Genomic DNA, 21542 nt, shown 5'->3' with positions numbered 1-21542 from the left:
AACATCTATCAGTGAGAAGCGATGGTGTTCTTAGTTATTGGTTTGATTATATATTTGTACTGAGTTCCTAACTATTGTGACTCAAAATGATTCCACTCAGCCTGAGTGAAACGTGTGATGACACTGTTTTGAACAAAGCTCTTGGTATCAGAGTGCTGGAGACAGTTTAACATTACAGCATGAGTCAGAAAGTTCTCGGATTTATAGCTCGGGTGAAAATGAAATTGTGTGAAAAACATGATAACTGCAAACAAAACCTTAGTACAAGACTCTGCTGGAAGGAAAGGTTCAGGATTTGGGACAACCAATTTTTACTCTAAATCAGTAGAGTTTTGTTTTTGTCTTTTGAATCACTGAGGAGACAATTGTGCAGCAGCCCATCAAGTTATTAGCATAATCAAAATCTGCATCAGAAAATGAGCATGAAAGGTGACTCTGTCTCTTCTGTGCTTAAGTAGCCTTGTGAGTCCCTGCAGGTGTTCCTGCTGGTTCCACACAAACACAAAAGGGAGACTGCAATAATGAGTTCCTCTGCAGGTTTTTCCCAAGGGCTGGTCTTCCACAAAGGGATTGAAAGCATAATTTACTTAACAATATCAATTGATCAGACATCTCTGGCTGGAAAAGACAGAGAAATCTTGATTAAGAAGTACTACAGAGAAAAGGATAAAAAGATTACTACATTTCAGAGAATATGAATAGGAAAAACAAGAAGGTACAGGCCAGTAGTTTCAAAGTGTGCAGGTCTGTGCACCACAAAGCCTGGTGCTCCAGGAGCCCTCAGGCCCAGAGTTTTCTCCAAAAGAGGTGGTGCAGGGGCTGCTCTGTAGCTGGTTAGTGGGAACCAAGAGTGGGTCAGGCAGGTGCTTGGTTGGAGGAGTCCATGGGAAAGTATGGATCACTCAGCTTCCTCCACCATCCCAAGTGAGGTGAAAGACAGAGGTCTGGGCATGCAACCTGTGCTTCACCACAGGCAGTGTTGATCCCAGGTCCTGAGCCCACAGGCTCCAGCTAATTTGGGTGTGTGATAGGTGAATTTACATTAATGCAGCAGTGCCAATCCCTCTAGGATATGGAAACTGATTCAGTTAAATTAAAAAAAGAAATCTTTGCATGAATCTTGCTAAATGCTGCTGTTCATTCCACTTTATCTGAATTCCATTTCCTTTCATCTAACCTGCCCTCTTTATGCCATTTTCTTTCTTTGTGTTTATTAATATTCAGACCACCAATTTCTTTCAACGTACATTCTCACCTTTGCCATATTCTATTATTCCCATTATACATCCTCTTTCAATTCTGCATTTCCTTAAGTGCTTTACTGTACATGAATGTGACTCACTCACACTTACAATTGGAATTGGACCATGTTATCCTGCCAGAGCCTGTTTTCTTTGACATCAGTTCAGCTTCAAGATCTGTTTTTACAGATGTTTATATTTTTAATTTTAAAACTTTTTTTTTCAAAGATAGAAAGAGAAGAAATATAAAAAGACAAAAGAATTTCCATAGACTGTATATACAGATCTATTTATGATACCATTATTGTCAGTAACAAATTGCTTAAATTATCCAAATATAAAGCATTTTTTCCCCTTCCAGTTGAGTCAGATAAAAGAAGCAATTCAGAATCCAGAGCCAGAAGATATACTAGATAAGAATGATAAGTGGCTCAGTAATAGTAAGTAACTGATCAAGTAATAGTTGAGAAAGAAGCATGTGGAGTAACTGAGTAATGTAATGACCCACCCATTCTCAGGGGATTTCTTTTAGTTTAATTTTGTATTTATTATTGATAAGGCAATTTTCTCTGACCAAAGGCTTACTCTGATTTACCCATCTCTAATCTAGAGAGACTGGCAGTCATAAAATGAACAAATGATTTTTCCCACCAGATTACATTGCTGAAAGTCCTAGGAAATCCAGAATTTAGGAGTATGATCTTATGGAAGAATTAGAAAATTACCTCTCTTTTCACAAACAGCAGAGACCAAAAGTGGAGGAAAAGAAGCCATAGGCATCTTTTTATAATTTTAGGGTTTTGTTGTTTGGTTCAGTGCATTGGATCACTTTCAGTGGTTCACTTAGTTGTGATCACAACAGGAAATGCAGCCCAGAGAAGATGTTGTAGAATGTTCCGAAGTCAGGTGAGATTTAACACAATTTTTATGCCATCCAATGAAGAAATAACACCTGAGCCTGTATGTATAGCTGCACACATTCTTAGCATTGATCACAGTAGCTTCCCTGCCACACTCCAATTCTGTGGTCCTTACCTGCTTTACTTGGAGGGAAGAGATTTGTTCCTATTGCTACAAAAATGAAATCCTGACTTCTTATTTGGTAACAGTCATGCACTGAGTCAGTTAACTCTTCAAAGGTCAGTGAATAATGCAATTTGGTGCAATTCTTCCTAACTGAATGGCAGGGGTAATAACTGAACCTGCATGGCTGTGGCTGAGCTATATGAAGATTACTTTTCACCTGAGGCAACTAAAGAACTTTTGGATCTACAAACAAAAAGAGTTTTCTAAAGCTGAGTTAACAAAAAAAAATCAGAAAAGCATAATCATAGCAGGAAAGCTGGCCTTACAGAAGTAGGCATTCTGAGGTGCTCAGATACATACCACATTGAATCCTGATTTCAAGTGAATCTTAAATAGAAACGCTTCTTTGGTCAATATCAGCATTTGACTCTCTTTATGAATTTAATGACAGTGTTCAAAGATCAGGCCAGTGGTTCTTGCTAGCAAACATGTAATCTTTCTCAGTTTTTTTTCTCCTTAGTGATTGTTTTTATCCAAGCTCTCAATCATGGAAAAATTTACCACTTAGAGTCCAAATATTCAAGTGAGCATTTAAGGACATTAAAGAAATATTATCTGTTGATTTCACTGGGAAGGAAGAGCAAAATCATCTCGCTGTAAACAAGACCCAAGACTGACATTGTCATCTATCTGCAAGGGCTGACAGGATATGTTTTTACCAGTACCTTAATGCAGCCACATATAATTCTCAATTTGCTCTGAGCTCAGCTCATGTGTGGGGGTGTTTCTGTGTGATAAATGTCTTTCAATAACTTAGCAATAAGAAGCTGCTTCCTTGTAGCAGAGACATCAATCCTTATTTGTCAGCTTTGTAAACTGATCTCCATGGCTGCACCAATCTGTTGATTACTTATTTTGGTTCATACACAAGAACCATTACAAATATTGGTGTTATTTATTTTATTTTGGCCAATATGAACATGCTGTATTTACAAGCCAAATGAAGGGCACTGAGAAGTGCTAAGATGGTAGGGCTGGTGGTAGGTGGTAACCTGTGGTGGCTGTGTGAGCACAGAATCCTAAGGTTTTTGTGGGGTTTTTGTGGGGCAGAATATTTCTTCTCCCTTTGACTGTAGAAAGCTTTATTGGAAATCTGGTTGGTTTTCAAGGGAAAAAACAATACTTAATCAAAATGTTTTAAGTGCATATTCAAGACCAGTTTCTTGAAGACAGAAGAAGACCAAACATACAAAGTGAGACCAAGGAAAAGAGCAAAGCTGTGCAGATACAGGTGATGAGAAGCTGATGTTTGGTGTGCAGGTTTATTCCTGTGTCAGCTCAGGCACATTCTGTGGGTGTTGCTGGCTTCTCTGAAGCCTGACCAAATGGTGCTGCCTCTGCCCATGGCATTGGGTGGTGTGAGGGCCTCTTGGTCTCCAACACTCCTGCAGAGCATGCACTTGTTGGCCAGCTCAGCCATGATCTTTTCACCAAGAGGGCAGAGAGACACAGCCAGGCTGAAGAGTTTTTGTGCAAGAGGCACAAATTGCTATTTACACAGTGTTAAAGATGTGTCTGAGCTGGTGGGAGAGGTGTCCCCAGACTGTTCCTCCCCAGTGTTTTTCAGGATCAGGGCAATGAGAAAAGTCAGCAGTGTCCTGGTACATGCCAAAGTCGTAATAAATAATGAGCAGAGAAAATTTCACTTTTCCCCTCTCATTTTTCTTTAGTTTCAATCTGTTTCCACTGGGGGCTAGGGCTCTGCTCAATCTTAGTTCCACTCTACCATGGTTTACAAGGCATGAACTAAACACAATTCTTAGGTGGGGCCACCAGAACCTCCAGTTTCCAAATAATTTAGCATTTCAGTTCTATACTTTGTTAACTATTTCTGCAGTGGTCTGAGTGGGGCTTGAACTCCTGAGATACGAGACATTTCCAGACATTATTGTCATAGAGGCGTTACAACAAGCAGTTGACTATCAAATTGTAAAAGCAGGGTTTTGACCCTGGTTATAATTTCATTTAGTGTTACTTGGTGCTCACTGACAGAGGTCAGCCTGTCCCTGCATCATCAATGCACAAGAAAATCTCACAGTTTGCTCCCAAGCTGAGCACGAGCACCATTTTCTGTCCAAATCACAAGCCTTCATTTTCTCAGCTGTAACCTGTTCTGTTAGAAAAAGTGCCTTAAGCTATCACTCAGACTTCTTTTTCTTTGTCTGCAAAATAGCCCTACTATTTTTAGAGAAACTGAGGGCCTTTGAATCACAGAATCACAAAATGGGTAAGATTGGAAGGGACCACAGTGGGTCATCTGGTCCAAGCTCCCTGCTCAAACAGGATGAAGTGGAAATGCTGCATCCTGTCTTAAATTTACTCTACAGAAAGAATGAATTCTCACAAATAGGAAAGACAAGGCAGCTACACCATATGATTGCACAAAATGACACATGATGAGTATGCCAATACTTCATATGGCCTTGGGAAAAAAGCCCAAGCAGTACTGGCTTCACCGATCTGCAAACTGATTTGTATTCATGGTATTATGTTTTTCAAAGGTGGAAATACACCACTTGGGAAGGAAGATCAAAATGTGTCAATAGACTCTGCCCATGCTAAAAAAAGAAATATTTTATTGCTTTTCTAAAGTGGCTTCACCTGGAAGACAGGTTTACTCCTTTTTTTTTTTTTTTTTTTTTTTTGTAATTCCTGCAGTTTCTTGGACTCCAGCCCCACTCTGAAGTTGGGGAGCATCTTGCTTTCTCTCTTCAGTGGGAATTGGATAGAGCTGGCACAGAGGTAGCTGCGACCACTCACAAACCAGGCCTGTATTTTTGGCATCTTGGCCTGGATAGCACAACAAAAATAGCCTAGGCCTACTAGTGAATTTTGTTACTTGCCTGTTTGATCACCTCTTCTGGCCCCTGCCCAGGGGGCTCTCTGAACATCCTTGGAAATTCCTTAACTTGCTGATCATCTTCAGAGACTTGAAGAAAATGTCCCTTTATCTTTGAAGGAAAAACAAACCATAAATATTTCCCATACATTTCCTGGCTTGAATGCAGTCAGCATTTATTTCTGCATCAGCAGTGAGTGGGAGGTGTAGCATCTCATGACTTGGCAGAACCAGCAATAGAAATAGAGCAAAAATGTTTGGATGAATAGTTTATTCACTAAAAAAAAAGGCAATTTTGGGTGGCTGGAACAAGTTGTGAATCCCTGCTGAGCAAGGTGGACACTTTCATATGGAATCTGAATAATAGAGGGAGGGTAGTACTATTTTTTTCACCCTGTTTAAATTAAACATTTCTTGTTTCTTGTTTCGTTTTGAAAATTGCCCACTTTTCATTTAAAGTAACTTTTTTTTCAGTTTTGATTTAAAATGATACTTTATTCTTTTTCCACCTTTCCAGTCTGGAAAATTCTTTGGAACCTTTTTCTCCAAGAGTTTATTTTAATGCATGGGAGAAGTTAATTTCAAATTGTAAGATTTCATGGTAGCTGAAAATTTTATTCTTTAAAAAACCTTGACTAGAATTTGGCATTGTGTAAAAACAGAGGTTTGTGGCTTCATATCACAAGTAAAAGCTATTTTTTCATAAGATTCTACCTACCAAAATAAGTGAATATATGTTTTTTAACACAAACTGAGTACCTTCCACTGCATGTGGAAAGTATTTTCACTGTGTAGAACGCTGGGAGTGGATGGATGTGTCTTTATTTCCATTTTGCATTAGTTTGACAGAATCAGAGAGTTAAAGCAGTTCCCTGGCATCTCATGAGACTGGCATTGTAGCAAAAACAGAGCTCACATTTGGGTTGATTCAAAAATGTCAACAAATGACAGCTGCTGAGCTGCAGAACCCATGGCCATGTTTTCCCCTGGATTCTCTCCACAAAGGCGTTCTTCATTGTGGTGGTGACACACGAGAGCTCTGGGAGAGTCACGGTGACAAAATAAAAACAGTTTGAGAAGTGGAAGGTTTAATCCCCTCAAGTCCTTCACCAACAGTGTAATTCTCCTTGTACTTTCATTTCCAGGAACTTCACTGGGGCCAGTGATGCTACAGCAGGGTGTGGAGAACAAGCTGGTCTTTTTTTATCCAGAGGGTATGGTCAAATAACAAATGAGGAAAATTATGAAGGGAAAGAAGCAGCTTTGTCACATTAACTATACTTAGCCTTACCATACTTGGCTCTTGATGCAGACAGCTCTAATTTGGAAAAAGTTCCCTCATTAGCTGGCCCTAAAACATTTACAAAGCATCTGAATAATTGATACAATTTATGGTTTTATTGGTGGGAGCCATTAAATCCCCTCCTCCCAAACAGCATTAGGGAGGAAGCTTGGCAACATGCAGTAAAAAATGGAGCAGCTATTTAAAGAAAGTAAAGGACAAGAAAATCTTATTGAGCTTTCTGAACATGATAACACTGAACAAGGCAGAGTTTCCAAATATCCACTTCTAAAAGTATTTTATAGTAAATGGAGCCAGTGTACTGTCAATGTTACAGGCTTTTCAGTGGAAGTTTTACAAGGTCTGCCTTTGAAACAACCCCACTTATTTTTTATTTTATGCATGCTAACTTAATAATGTCAACTTGGAATTTGTATTGTTGCTGGATTCTGTGCTGCATGTGAAATTATGGGAAAGGTGGCAAATGCTTAGGTAACAGTCTCTATTACGTAAGGCTCATGTGGGGTCATTTCTGTTATTCTGCTCTGCTCTGATTAGTTTTACATCAAGGTACTGGCTAACAGAAATAAATCATAGGCTTTATCTAGCCAAAGTAAGTGTGTATCAAATATACATGTATACCTGAAATAGCCTTCCAAAACTCCAGTCTTGGTCAAAAATGAGAGACTGGCATTTTTAAGGTACAGTTTATTTGACTATAGTGTAGATATCTATAGAATAATATGTTCCACTTAGAAGAATTTTGTCCTAAAATTGCTTGTTTCTTAACATCAATTGAAAAAAATCCTCCACAGTGCTTTTTAAGTTAGGTGAGAAGAAACCTCCAACAAAAAATCAGTCTGCACTGTGCTACCTGTACTCAGCAGTGAGTATGGAGCATGAAGCATGGACATGGCAGTTAAGGAAGCTGGAGAGAGAGTACTGTCTGATGAGTCATTATCAAAGCCGATGCTATAAGCCTTCAAGTTGAACAAACATCGGAGTTTTAATGCTTTACTATGATCTGGGGGAAAACCCCCTAGCTGATAATGTTGGTTGTGAGTTTGATGGAAGAACCTGCCTGAGCAATGGATGTGTCTAGGCTTTCATGATTTACTCAGTTTGCAGACTCCAGCTTCTATGAGCATGTCAGAAAATTCCATAGGTTTTTAGGCTTTGAGCAGCACAATGCTGTATATACTGAGGATTCATAGGTAAACTAAATAAATTAATTTGAAAACAAAGGTGCCAGATTTTACTCATTGCAGGATTTCACCTTTTATTTATTTTTAACATGGTGCTGGAAGCAATTGCTTTCTGTTTTCTCATTTAAGTCTGTGCCATGGTGTGGCCCTGGCCAAACAATAGAACAAGCTATGTATCTGCCAAGGATATCATGATTCTCTGATTCCAGCCCAGCGGGCTGGAGTTAAAATAATCCAGCTGGCTCAGCAGAGCTATGGGGATGCCATTTATGGTAGCACAGTATAAGTGGCAGGACGACTAACTCAGGGCTTCCTTTGTCATTTTGCCTTCCCTGCTTTAGGCCCACCAGGACAGGATTTGTACAGTCAGAAATGCTGATTCTTCTGACTTCAGCTCCTTGTATTGTGCTGTCTCTGACAGCACAGTCCAGCTGTTTATTCATGTTTAATACATCTCCTAAGGCCATTTGTAAAGGAAACAAACTGCCCCTTCAAGGAAAGCAGCAAACAACCTAATCTCAGCTGCATTTTACACAAATTACAGTGACTTGATTCCTACTGTGCCTCAGCCTGTGGCACAGAGTGTCTGGGACACTGTTGAGTTTTCTCTGGTTTTCACAGCTGCTCAGTAAAGATGTAACTTGTACAATTTTTTATGTGTGGGGGAGTGAGCTGCATACCTGCTGTGTATCTAATTGGAAAGCACAGATTCATGGTGTCACCTCAGCCTGCTACATGGCAGCCTGTGTGAGCTGCATGGTGGGCATTGCCACATGGAGCTGCACTATTGCTGCTGAAAGGCATGTTCCTCTGATGCAGGCTGAATAACAGTGCTTGGCTCCTCTAAAATGTCATTCTCAGTGTTCAGGATTTGCAGGATGAAGCTCTGTATCCTTTCTGTTGTGCTTTAAATGGCAGTTCCTCTGCTCATATTGCTTACTGAAGCACATAGTACAGTATATTCCATTTGACGTTAACAAAAGGTCTTTTATGGACTTTGAAAAATGATGCAGTTCAAGCACGTGGCAAATAGGAGCAAAACCTATTTGCACCTAGAGGTGCAATTTACACCTAGAGGTGTGATTCCTTCCATCACAGAATGGTTGTCCAGCCAAAGAGTGAGGTCATTTTGTATGCAAAGGACAGAAGTGGAGCTTTCCAATGTGGAGGTTTGGTCTCCTTAACATGTGTCAGGAACAAAATATCCTTTTCTGCTGCCTTTTCAGACCACTATATGTTTTGGCTGCAATGAAATGTTTTGCCTGCAGGTTATTATCTAAATGTTTATAATATTTTGGGGTTTAGGTACAATCCATTTTGCCTATCTTGATTCATCTGTATGGGGGTGCCATGGGTCTCCGTCAAACTGAGGTGACCTTGAGTATCTGAGGCATCTCCAAGGCACTGGTTAATGTGAGATACTGAAGATTTGTTCTCTGCTGAATTAGCAAATGGATGCTCAGTACCTAATGTGTCAATTTGCGATGCTGTTATTTGGACAACTATGTAAAGCCTTGTGTGCCTCTGCCTACAGAGGTGTTCTAAGCTCCTCCTTACAGACATGAAGAAGAAGAAACTCTGTTTGGGTGTTATTAATCTCATTGTAGAGAAGACATGTAAAACAGTTCAAATGCCTTGCATCCTAGATATGCCCATTGTTCCTCATTCCTTGATTTATTTATGTCAAAGTAATTTATGCAACTAGCTCACATGTACATTGTAGACATTAAGTCAGATCATTGTAATTCCACTCAGGAGGTAATACCTGATAAACAAAAGAGACAACCTGCTGTTACCTAATCATAAGATCTCTGCTTAAAAACTGTAAGACTACAAAGAAAGGCAGAGACCAAACACCTATGGAGAATGTGCCTTTGATATGCATAGTGTGTAGCTCATTAATTGGCTACTGTTTGGTCCAGTGTGGGTAATATGATAAACATCTTGTGACATTGCAGTGCTGTAATATATCTGATTTTATTGTGGACCAGTCAATTCAAATCAGAATAGATTTTTACTAGAACAGAGGCTGGTGGTATTTGGGTATTTTTAGTAGATAATATCTATGAAGATTTATTTTTCTTATAGAGATGTTGGGTTAAGGTCTCAAGCAACTAGGATGGAATATTTAATTAGTAAAGTTGTATCAGCCCATACAATAGAATATCCTGAGTTTACTTTGAGGTTGTGGATACCAAATATAGCTAATTAACCATTATGGTAACTGGTTCATAAAAATTTAAAAAGGTGAGACCTATAAACTTCCTACAATTGTTTTTTAGGTTTTTTGTCATATTTTATATTTGTATTCTTTTTTCCAAACTTTGATTGTCGCTCTAAGAACACTGATCTTTCTCTAAAGGCAATAGCTCATTTGTGTATTCTTTGTGGGCACTCATTTCCATTAATAGTGGAATTATGTATTTTTAATCAGCCAATGAATTAACAAATCAAAACACAAAACAAGAAAAACCCACCTCATGGAACTCATGCTGTGCAAAAATGTGTTTATTTTTTTCACATTGACATCTTCGGCTTAGGGAGTAGTTTGAGATTTAACAGGCTGTGTCCTATTTCTTTCTAGGTCTCCTATGTAAAAGCTATTGACATTTGGATGGCTGTGTGTCTTCTCTTTGTCTTTGCTGCTTTGCTGGAATATGCAGCAGTCAACTTCGTTTCACGGCAGCACAAAGAATTCCTGAGGCTTCGGAGAAGGCAAAGAAGACAAAACAAGGTACAGCTGCTCTTTACCTGGGGAGACTGAATGTGCCCTGACTGCCCTGCTCATGTGCAGCTGGTTTCTTACCTCACTCTTGCCCTTGCAGGAGAGTCTTTTTCTAAAGTTTCCTTTTGAGTGATTTACTCCTTGATAAAGAGCTCATAATTGGCTGCTGGGTTTATTTGCAGTATATTAAGTTATTGACAAATGTCAGTAATTGGTCACCAATTCCATTTTCTTCTCTTCATGCAACTGCTGAGGCAGCTGGACCTCTACAAATACTGTGCTACTCCGTGGCACCACCAGTAGATAAGGAACTGTTGGATGCAATGACACAGATAAAAGAATGATATTATCCAGGTGTGATGTCATCAGAACATGCCTGAGATCTGTCTCTTCTAGTGCTGCCCTAGCTATCCTAAAATGGGAGATTTCCTAGGATAGCCATTGCAATGACTGGCAGTTCTGCCCTCACTTTTACACCACCAGCAGCTGGTGTCTTTCCCAGCTGAAACCAGAAAACATGGCCATTTTAAAAAAGGAGAAGGATTAGGAGAATTTCCTCTCTGGATTCTGTAATTTCACACTTTGCGACCAATGCAAACTTCAAATTTTTAGCAAAATACCTCTTTGTAAGTGTCATTATCACAGAATTTTCTGCCAGTGACTGACATATAGAAGAGGGGATTGTTTGTAACCTAGATATCAGTCTAGAAATAATTTTAGGAAGACTTTCCAGCTGTGTTGGGTTGTTTTGTTTTGGGTTTTTTTTTTTTTTTTTCCAGTAAATGGGAAGACAAGAGTAGACATTAAATTGAATTTCATTTGAGTCATGATCATTCCCATGTCTAGAGAATCTGGAACTGTAAACTCTACATATATATTTGCTAGGTGAAGTAAATATTTGCTTGAGCTGCACGAGCGCTTCAAGCCACAAATAATGGTTTCCTTTACAAGAGAGATGACAACAATGGCACAGGGCATTTGTATTTTGACAGGTCTGTCTAACAAATGTTCTGTAGCTAATGTAATATTTGATGGATACTCTGGGAAGAAAGCTGTTCTCTAGTTTAATATTATTGTCAGATGAATTGAGATTCCAGTGAAGATTAGATTACAGGAGAGAGCAGAGCTGCTTGCCTGTCTACAGGCCACACGCACTGCCACTGGAAGCCTTTGTTTTCAAACCCAGCATGGCAGCAGCAGAAGCTTCTGTATGGCATCTGTAATTTCATTTTTGGATGCAAGATCTGTTTTTGTGAACAAGTAGCCATCCTTGGTAAGTAACAGTATCCAGTGACATTACTCAAGTTTATGAGATTTTGGTCCATGGAAGTGGTCATTCATCTGCTTCAAAGCTATTATTTTGGTGACTGTGAAAAGAAAGTTATTTAAAACCAAATCATCAGAAGATTTGTGTTTATCCTAAGCCTCGTGGTGCATGGATACTTTGCAAAATAGGTAATGACATAATTAAATACAAGGAAATATGCAGCTGAGTAAGTGAGACCTATCCATTTGCATAGGCTTGCTTTTTTCCTATGAATCTGCTTGCACAAATTTCAAAATAGGGAACAATGTTACTAAGGCAGTTTCTTTAGGAGGTATTATCTGCACCTCTGTACTTGATTTTGTCTCTCACGATTTTCTCTGTTTATTTTGGCTTGAAAGTGATTCTCATTGTTTTGCATGATGGTCTTCTCTAACCAAGCCATTCTTCTCTTTGCCTGTTGTGTGTGTGTGTGTCGTCATGCTGCTGCTGTGGTATTCCCATTCTTGCTGCTGCTATCTATGCTGACACTCTGGGGACAGGCACAGACTGTGGCTGTTGGGAATGAGAGCGTTGAGTCCGTGCGGCGCATGAATGGCTTGCGGAGCAAAGAGTCATCAGCTTACGGGACAGTGAATCAGATCGGCAATTCAAGTTTGAGGGTAAAGCTGTAGTGAGAAAGAGAAAGCAAGAGAGTTTTAGTATGTGCAACGATGCCATAAATCAGCAAAATGGACCATTTTGAATGGCATCACTGGTAGTCTCTTGCATTCTCTTTGCTAAATGCCCCCAAAATACACAGTGCTGTCCCCAGCATGAACAGCAGTTTCATGTTGTACATTCTTAGGGCCCAGCCTTACGCTTGCTTTTTACTGTGGCTGGGCTATGCCACCCCAATTCCAAACCTCTTAAGGAAAGTGCATGCATATTCAGCAGCTTGGTCCTGTGTAAAGATAGAGTGAATGGGGTGGGGGGAGAGGGCCATAGGAAATGCCTTGAGACAGTAAATCCCACATTGTGTCATGTTTCAGATAAGCGTGTTCCAACAGAATGTGGTATGTATAACAAAATGCATTTTTGTTGCTGTGGTATTTACTCCTGAACTGTCAACCTGCAGCCTTCCTCTTCGTGATGTCCCAAGCTCTGCTTAGTGGAGTATGAATAGCTATGAATGAAAAAAGTATTTCCTTGGTTTCTTTTTATTTGCTTGGAGAAGAGCCATGAAGTTGAAATCTTTTACAACATGCAACGTAGCAGATCAAAACCAATATGATAGCAGATGATGCATCCAGATTAGGAGTGAGTTGTGGAGGTAATAAAATCAATGATGGAGAAAGAAACAAGCTTAGTGTGCAGCTCACTGCTTGCTACTAGTGGCTGAGGAATGAAATGTGTTCATTTAAATAAAATGGGACTGGGGTTTTAATCTTTCAGGACTTGATTTCCCAGAACAAAAACATTGTCTGAGCCACTCTTGAGCTGTAAAGGGCTTCCAACTTTGATCAAGCTCTGTGAAGTCATGTTATTATAAAATGCAGATGAATTCAGTGAATTTTTTACACTGTAAAGGGACTTAGTAGCTTCCAAAATCAAAGCAAAACCCGCAGTTCATATTACACAGCACAATTAAGATAGAGGGTTTACAATGCAATAAATCATTCACTTTCAGAGCTACATCATCAAGCAGTAGAAGAGAGCCTTGCTTTCTGGATACTTTCTATTGTAGAACTAATAATATTTACATATATACAAAAACTGAATATAAAAAGAAAAGAAATCAGGAGCTCTCTAGGAGATATGACCAGTATTAGTATGCTTCCACTGAAAAGCTGATGCATACAGCTACAAAAGAAGTCCAAGTACTCAGTGCTGCATATCTCACCAATTACAAAGTGCTGGTAGTTCAGCTAAAGTTTGTGTAAGTTGTGGTTATCCCCTCCTTTAGGGAAGCTTGCAGAAACCTCTCTTCTCCCTTAGAACATTGTGCATTACACAGACAGCCAGGGCAGTACTCAGAGGGGCTGTGGTGCTGCAGTGCTTTTGCTGCAGAGCCCTAAGAGCTGGAGCTGCTCTGGTATTGTTTTTCCCTGGAGAACTCCCATCACATAACTGATGCGCACTTGAGAGGTCAACAGAGGAGATGTAGCAAGGCAGAGGTTTCTGGAGCAATGCTACCATGGTTGCAGCTTTCTGCTCAAGAGAAGGATATTTATGCACAGAAGAGAACATAGGAGCAGAGCCTGTGGTGCCACAAGGAGCCTCACAAGCAGGGAACTTGATTTGTTGAGGTATTGCTCACTGAACCAAAGCTTGAGTTGAATGCAAATGTGAAAGTCGTAGTCAAGAGCAGACAGTGTAAGAGTGTGGTTGAGTATCTATACTGCATCACTCAGTTCTAATCTAGGGAGAGGAAAAAGGTGCTGAAGCTTGGCCACAATTCCTGGATTTGCAACTTGATCTACAAGACAAGAAAATACCTGCTCTCAGTTTTGTAAGCCTGTATCTCTGGCACTGCCTTTGTTATTGTCTGTGCTGGGTCTTGTTCTTCTTAGTGCTGCAACCCTCAGACCAGTTAGTCTGAGCAGACATCTTAAGAGACCATCAAATCTCCTAAATCAAGCATCAGATTGTTAATGTTTTTCTATGGAAAGTCTGGGTTGTATTGTTGATCGTCCAGAAATTGTGTTACAGATGAACCATTTGAAAAGACAGCTTTATCAGGACCTGTTGGCATCTTCCACACACACAAAGTCCCTATATCCTCAGGTTATCAGTGCTTCACTCTGTCTGTCTTCCCCACACAATTTCTCTAGGAGGAAGCATTCAAAGTTTGTCCTAAAGGTTCATGTAGTCTTTCTGCTCAAGTTAAATACATCCATCAGTGTAAATAAACTTGTATTCAATACTTGATTGCTGCAAGAAATGGTTGCCTATTTCTTGTATATCATGGTACAATAGAGAGAGTACAGGCTGCAGAAGCCAGGAGTCTAATGGTACTGAGAGTGTAGTGAAGTTACATTATATTAAAATATAAATTTTTTATGGTGCCAGATCACTTGAAAGAAAATAACTTATATTAAAAATATGATTTTTAATAATTAGACATTATTTCTTAGTTTTCAAAATGATGGGTTTCCAGGGAAGCAGAACTCTTTACTCAGGTTCAATCATCCCTTTTTGAAAACAATAATTATTATGTTATATGATCAGTAGTCAAAATGAGTCACAGTACACTGGTATTCATATCATCATCTCAAAGATGACTTCCTAAATTATATGTGTGATGGTTACCAGTGTGACCAAGACTAGGGGTTAATTTTGGGACCATTAGGGTTAAAAGCAATACATTGTAGCTTGAATGAAGAACTGCGCAGCTGGAAGATGTGACAGGTTTAATCCATGTACAGGGAGCACAGAGCAATACAAATAACAATGCTGCAACCAAGGGGATTCATATGCATGCAGATTAGCAAAGGGGTCACAAATGGTGTTTTCAAATGAAAGAGCTGGGACTGGGACTAAGTGTGATTACAGAAGCAAAGGATAACTCTCTAAGCAAAGCTGGAAGCACCTGGTCAAATTCTTCAGAGAATTGTTGGCCCTTGGATGGAGCTGCCAGTGGTGAAGCAAGTACCACAAAAGCCCAAACAAAGTTACTGAGATAATACCGTGTTTCTACCTTTCAACAGGAGAAGAGATATGCATTGAGCAACACCAGCTTCTATAGACCATCTCTATCATTTTAATCATACTGAAACCCCTCTGTCAGATCCCCCAAATAATTTTCTAAGGTTTTCTAGACTTGCCCCTTGCAAAAAATCAGTGCTTTCAGCCTGACTTTGCCTTTAAAGCACTTGGCACTGCTGTCCCTGGTGGGAATGTTTTCCTGCTGTCACCGTGCGCAGCGCATTCGGCGGGAGGATGTGTGCGCTCCGCGTTATGTAAGGTGCCGCATCATGTGAATAATGGAAGTGCTCAAGGAAAGCCCTTTTGCTGAGCTATTTTTGGTACTCACTGAACAAGCTCAAACACACGAGTTTCATTGTGAAAAATAGGAATCTGAGTCTGAATGGCTCTTTCTCTCTCTCTCTCTCAATCTTGCTTACTTAATGGATTAAAGCGCATGTAGCTTCTGCTGTAGATAAACACCCTCAAGATACTGTGGTTACTTTTATTTCTCCAGGGCAATTGCATTAGTGCTTTAATGTAACTGTGCAGATAAAAATCCAGTAGAGGATAAACACAAAAATTTATCATTTCGCTTGAAGTTATAGTCCCACATACAACTGCAGTGAATATTTAGCTGTAGTTAAACAATAGACACAATTCGCTGCATCATGTTGCCATGTCACTTTGTGGCTTTGTCTGAATGTCCTTTTCTGTCTTTTTATATTGAGCATGAATAAGCTAAGAATGGCCCTAGTTAATATCAGTGGAAGTATCTGTATTGTTTCTAAATGGACATACCTCACATACTTTAAACATTTAAAAAACGCCGTCATCTCAAATTTGAAAATTATCTTGATATAAATCCTTAGTCTAGCTCTAGGCACAAATCTAGAGAAATGAGTTCCCAAAGAAAGAGCAACCTGTAGGAAAAAAAGCAATTCAGCCATGGGGGTGGTATCCAAGCAATGGATCAAAAAATTCTAATAAGAGCAATCTGACCAAATGGAGACACTAAGTTTACTGGAAATGTAGATTTTTCAGTGAAAAGCAGACACAGACAAAGAAACAGTGGAAGAGAAAAATTGGGTTTCATAGTGTCCTGTTAACAAGGGTAATTGAAAGAGAAATTGAAGATTTTTCCCTCCCCTACTGGAGAAGGGAAGGTTAAAAATTCTAAACAATTTACTGTGTTTTGTGTGTTTTATTGCATCAGACACAAAAAGATGATGGACTATGGTGGGGTAGATTTTTTGCCCCAAACCAAGAAATAAAGGAGAAAATGGATAGTTGCATTTCAAGGGAGAGAATTCTGAAAACCAAATAAAAAACCATGAAACATTCTGTAACAACAGGCAGACTAATTTATGGAACATGTCATATCAGTTCCTGAGAAAATATCTAAACAATAATTGAAGTGGGTAGAGTGCTAGTGCACAAGCTGGAGTAATGGAATCCAGGTACCAGAGTAGAAGAAAAGACAGGAGAACAAAATCAGGAGAAAAAATTAGAATTTCTGGGGGGAAAAAACCCCAAACAAACAGCTCCAAACCAAACCAAAAAGAAGCGACAGCAAACCAAACCAAACCAAACCAAACCAAACAAAAAAAGAAACACAAAGAAAATGAGAACAAGGATCCATGGCTAATGTAGAAAGGGTGGAAACCAGAGAAGTGGATAACTGGTGGGGAGAAGGTAAGGCTGCAGAATGATGAATTTTTATACCCCCTGAATTTGTCAGCAGTACAAGTGGTACTCTGTGGGGCAGGGGACAGATACTGAAACTGTAGGGACCATGCATGGCACCAAAGCAGCAAGCAAGCAGGACATGATGCAGTATAATTACTCACATTGCCCAGCTTCCAAATACTTAAACAAATTATTCCTTATGGTCTAATAGGATAGGAACAGCACATAAGCTACAGAACAGAAATATTACAGTATTTCCAGTCTAGGGTGATGAAGTGACTGTGTGCTGTACCACATGGGACAGGTAGGACTGGAAAAGTCAGGAGTACTGGATAGTTTTTTCTTGTTTGCTCAGTAGTGGAACTTTGCTTTAGAGACTCTGAGTCCTCTCTTGTACCTACCCAGCATGCAGGGCTGAGAGGATGAGCTCTGAACTGACAAGCCTTAGAGACTGAAGTTTGCACTTCACTCAAGTGCGTTTGTCCTGGAAGTTACTCATGAACAGCAGGAGACACACCAAAAATGAACTCTGCAGTTTTCCAGCTCATGAAAGGTACGCTCCAGCTGGGTGCAAATGTCTTATTTCTTATTATACCTAGGGGAGAGTGCAAACTGAAAATAGGGCAAAGGAAGTTAGAAAGAGACAGGAAATGTTCTTATTTTGAAGCTTTAAAGCAACAAGTAGCTTTTCAAGAAGCATCTGCCTCAGGCACCAGATACAATAAATCCGTGGTTCTCTGGGCTAATATAAATCCAGATCCGGCTTGCTCAGGACTAAAGCCCACATGGAATTGCATAGACGGAAGGTAAAAGCCGAGAAGCGCTCTTTGCCACGTGGAGATGTGTATCCAGTTTATTAGCTTGAGACAGGACCCTGCCGGTGGCAGCAACCACCCAGGAAGCAAAGAGCCCGAACCACTCCTGCCCATAGGGTTTTATGCCCCACGTGATGGGGCGGGGAAAGCGGACTGTGGCCAATGGGATAACATTAGGGCAGGGTGAGGGGAGGGGCCACCTGTGGGACAGACCACTAAGGGAGGGGGGGTATGGGGACAAACCATGTGCTGAGAAAGGGGGAATAAACGGTCCACGTGACCTCACATACCCAGTAAAATTTTCCCATCACCAGGGTAAAAATACCAACTAAATAAGCTATTTAGTGCACTACAACAACCAGATTTTTGTTTTCCAGATTATTTTAGAAAACGGTGATTCTTTCATTGAAGGTGTTCTGGCCCACTTAATTTCATGGGGAAAAAAAAAAGGCAGTGATAAAATTGTCAAATATATGTTAATGATAAAAAATATAAGGAAAGTAAACTTCAGAAGGAGTATGTTTAACCTAAGCTGCCCTACCCAAGACTCCAGATAGAGAGTGAAAAACTATCACAATCCCAAGATATAGGCTTAGGCAGCATGGGAGACAACTTCACCCCAAACTGGTTCCTTTGTTCTTTCCTTGTAGGTAGCTTATCTTGACTCTTTCCAGGCCAGAGTCAGCACCCAGTAAGGCCTTGGTGTCAGGGTTTCTCACTGCTGTGATGGCCAGGTCCTCTTTCCAATGGAGGAAGTGAAGACACCAGGAGTGGAGCAGTTTCTGATCCATCATTGCCAGGCATCTGTCATGATGCTTAATATCAGTTCTGAGCTCTGTCCCACGCCTCATTTTCAACAGCAAAAAAAAATATTTCAGTGTTGGTAAATATAAATTAGTATTTCTACAAGAGAGTGAAGGGGTTGAGAAGCTAGAGCCAAGCATAATTCAGGCTGAGAATGCCAGCACTCTGTATCCATGTATTCCTACCCTCACGAGCAGCCCTGCTCGCCCTATGGATCTCCAGAGCATACTATACCAGTTGTATCAAATTACATGGAAACTGGTGAGATGGGCAAGTGTTCAGTAGGATCCATGAAATGCATATTTACATCTGACCCAATTAATCCCCTTCTCCACAGGGGATAGAAGCTGCTGTTTGAATGTAATTAATTGTGAAGCATTCTGTAATGATGTTGTCCAAATGGCATTGTTCAAAACCAAATTGTATTAACCAGACTGCTGAAAGCTCATTCTCTCTCAAGTCTGAAAAACTTCATGGGTTCCCATAAAATCCAGTTTTTACAGTACTTTTAAAAAAGTAGTGTTGAAATCATTTATTTCTCCACCTTTATTTTTTTTTTCCTGGGGGAAAACAGCCTTGTTTATAGTCATTCCTGTTCAAGTTGACAGATTTTCTTATGGCAAACTGATTACTCAGAGCCTGATTCTGACACATGTGGCTTGATTTAATGATCAGATGTGTTTATTCCTCTTTATCCACTGCTGGAGAAAGATGCTATTTACTACAATATGATAAATTGTACTTGGGTATTTCTCTTGTGGCCCAATATTTTAATTTGTTTGTTTGGTTGGTTGGTTGGTTGGTTTTTTGTTGGTGGTTTTTGTGGGTTTCATTTTTGTTTGGGTATTTTTTTTTGGTGGGGGATAACACTAACCTTGCACTGCGTGTTACTGGGAGTAGATGGATAGGATAGGTGAGGAAGGAGATTTTCTTTTCTACAACATGAGGAGGGGGCTATGGGTAGTTGCACTGGAAGGAATTAACACATTGGAACCCTACATATTCTGAGCACTTGTTGCTGAGTCTTGCCAGACTCCTCAAAAAGACTCATTTCGAGTTGGGAACACCTGAAAACTCCATGCCAAGCCAAACCATAAGTCACTCACTAAAAGTTTACTCACTTCCACTCTCTGTGAGCTCCCAGCGGTCTCTCAGAGCTGTCCTCTGGCTCTTCCCACACTCCACATCTTCACTACAGCAGGATCAATGTCAAGAAGGACTTACTATTGAAAAGCTCTGTTTTCCAGTGGCTGCTTGAATATATCTGGCATACTGAGCATGTCAGAGTGTTTTTAGCTCCTGGAGAAACAGATTGGAAAGGTCAGAAAATGCTGCTGTGTTTGCCAATACACATGAGGTGCCAGAAGTCCAGAATCCTACCTGTGAATTTCTGCACTGATCCTGTAACTTCTCTCTGAGCAAGGACATAACTCTTAAAGTCATTTAATTTCTAACTTATATATGTAATTTTTCATACAGATACTGTGTGTGCATTTGTACATACAAATAATCCACCTGCATAAGTGCAAGTTTTTCACCAAGGGTCCAAGGTTTTATTTTCTCTGCAGTAACATGACAAGATTCTTAGGAGACATGACACCTTTGCTTTCATGCTTCACCTCATTCTCTTCAAGTGGTTCTCCATGTGTGTTGTGATATAACCCTTTCTGCTAGTCATGTGGAAGTGCTTTGCCTGTGACTCATTCCTTTTTCTGCTAAGCCTTCCCAAGCCTGCTGGTGGTAGAGACTTGCTTTCAGGTTCTCTGTAATCTTCATCTGTCAAAAGAATAGCTACCTTAGAATAAAGATCACAAACTGTTCGTTAGAGATTATCTGAGTTGCACAAATGTGAGACCTTGCACACCATTCTAGTAAAGAAAGTTGTGTATTTCTTCTTCAGGAAGTAAAGTCTTACAGGCATCTGCAAGTAGCAGCCTTGGCACTCTCTAGCACAAAGTTTCCATGAAATTTATCTATCTTTGGTCTGTTAACTTATGCCAGCTTTCTTCTTGACTTCCTCAGTGGGATCAGGCACCAAGTCTACTCATTTGCCCCATCAGCAGAATTTTCATCTTCTAGGCTTTTTTTGTGTGCCGATCCTCACAGGAAGACAAATTCTAGCAAGTCTAATAAAGCATGATGCCACTACAGGCTGGTGAGATAGAGAGAACTTGTGCATCACAGGATGCTCTTTTACAGCCCTTGGTAACTTCTGTTTGTAAATCCTTCAAGGTGCTAATGCTCTTTTTTCACCATTACACACCTAGTTAGATGAATCAAGGGGTATTTGTCTGGTGCAAGTGCTTCATTGCATGTCCAAAATGGGTGGTGTATACACCAATGAGTGGATAGTCAGGTCTTCTGAAAAATCACTATGTGCTCCTGTTCAGTAGTTCTCCTGCCCTACTAATAAGTTATATGGGTTTTACTTATAACCTTCCAGTGGCTCTTGCAGAAGACAATGGCCTTTCTTTCAATATTTACAAGCTCTTGCCCCATCCCTTCCAGAGGAATAGAGGCAAATTATGCACTGATTTGACTGCAGTTTCCTTGTTTGACCATAATGACAGCTGATCTTCCTTCAGACAGGTCCCTCCTGGGGTACAAACAAATACCTCCAAGGCATTTATTTGGAACAAATATACACACACACACGTGTGTGTGTGTGTGTGTGTGTATGTGTGTGTGTCCAAGACCAAAATGCAGAAGTGGAATAACTTATTTTAGATACTATTCTCCCTCCATTAGCTTTACACTGTATTTCCCACAGAGGTCTCTGGATTTCTTTTGTGCCTGTCTGCTTAGTAATTGCCAGTTTTCCCATATATTGGCATATCCTGCCATGCCCAGGCTTCAGTTTCCCTGAATTTTTTAATTCTGGTTCTCCTTTTGAGCATCTTACAGTTGGGTATCATGCTTCTCACTC

The 21542-nt window shown here is 40.1% G+C and overlaps 1 protein-coding gene across 8 annotated transcripts in view; it reads left to right on the top strand.

Moving 5' to 3' along the window:
* The window catches only part of GLRA2 (glycine receptor alpha 2), a 121277-nt gene that overhangs the window by 82546 nt on the left and 17189 nt on the right, over positions 1–21542 (top strand). For 6 of the 8 annotated variants that reach the window (XM_077173021.1, XM_077173003.1, XM_077173017.1 and 3 more), the window contains exons 8-9: positions 10238–10387; positions 12185–12304. In XM_077173021.1, coding sequence (XP_077029136.1) covers positions 10238–10387; positions 12185–12304 — 270 coding nt within the window. The remainder of the gene's footprint in view (positions 1–10237; positions 10388–12184; positions 12305–21542) is intronic. The other 2 variants (XM_054628201.2, XM_054628199.2) reach the window with 1 other exon arrangement.

This window comes from Agelaius phoeniceus, chromosome 2, assembly GCF_051311805.1.
Source record: "Agelaius phoeniceus isolate bAgePho1 chromosome 2, bAgePho1.hap1, whole genome shotgun sequence".
Classification (NCBI taxonomy): Eukaryota; Metazoa; Chordata; class Aves; order Passeriformes; family Icteridae; genus Agelaius; species Agelaius phoeniceus.
Note: the sequence above shows the minus strand (reverse complement) of the source record. Positions and strands in the feature narration are given on the sequence as shown.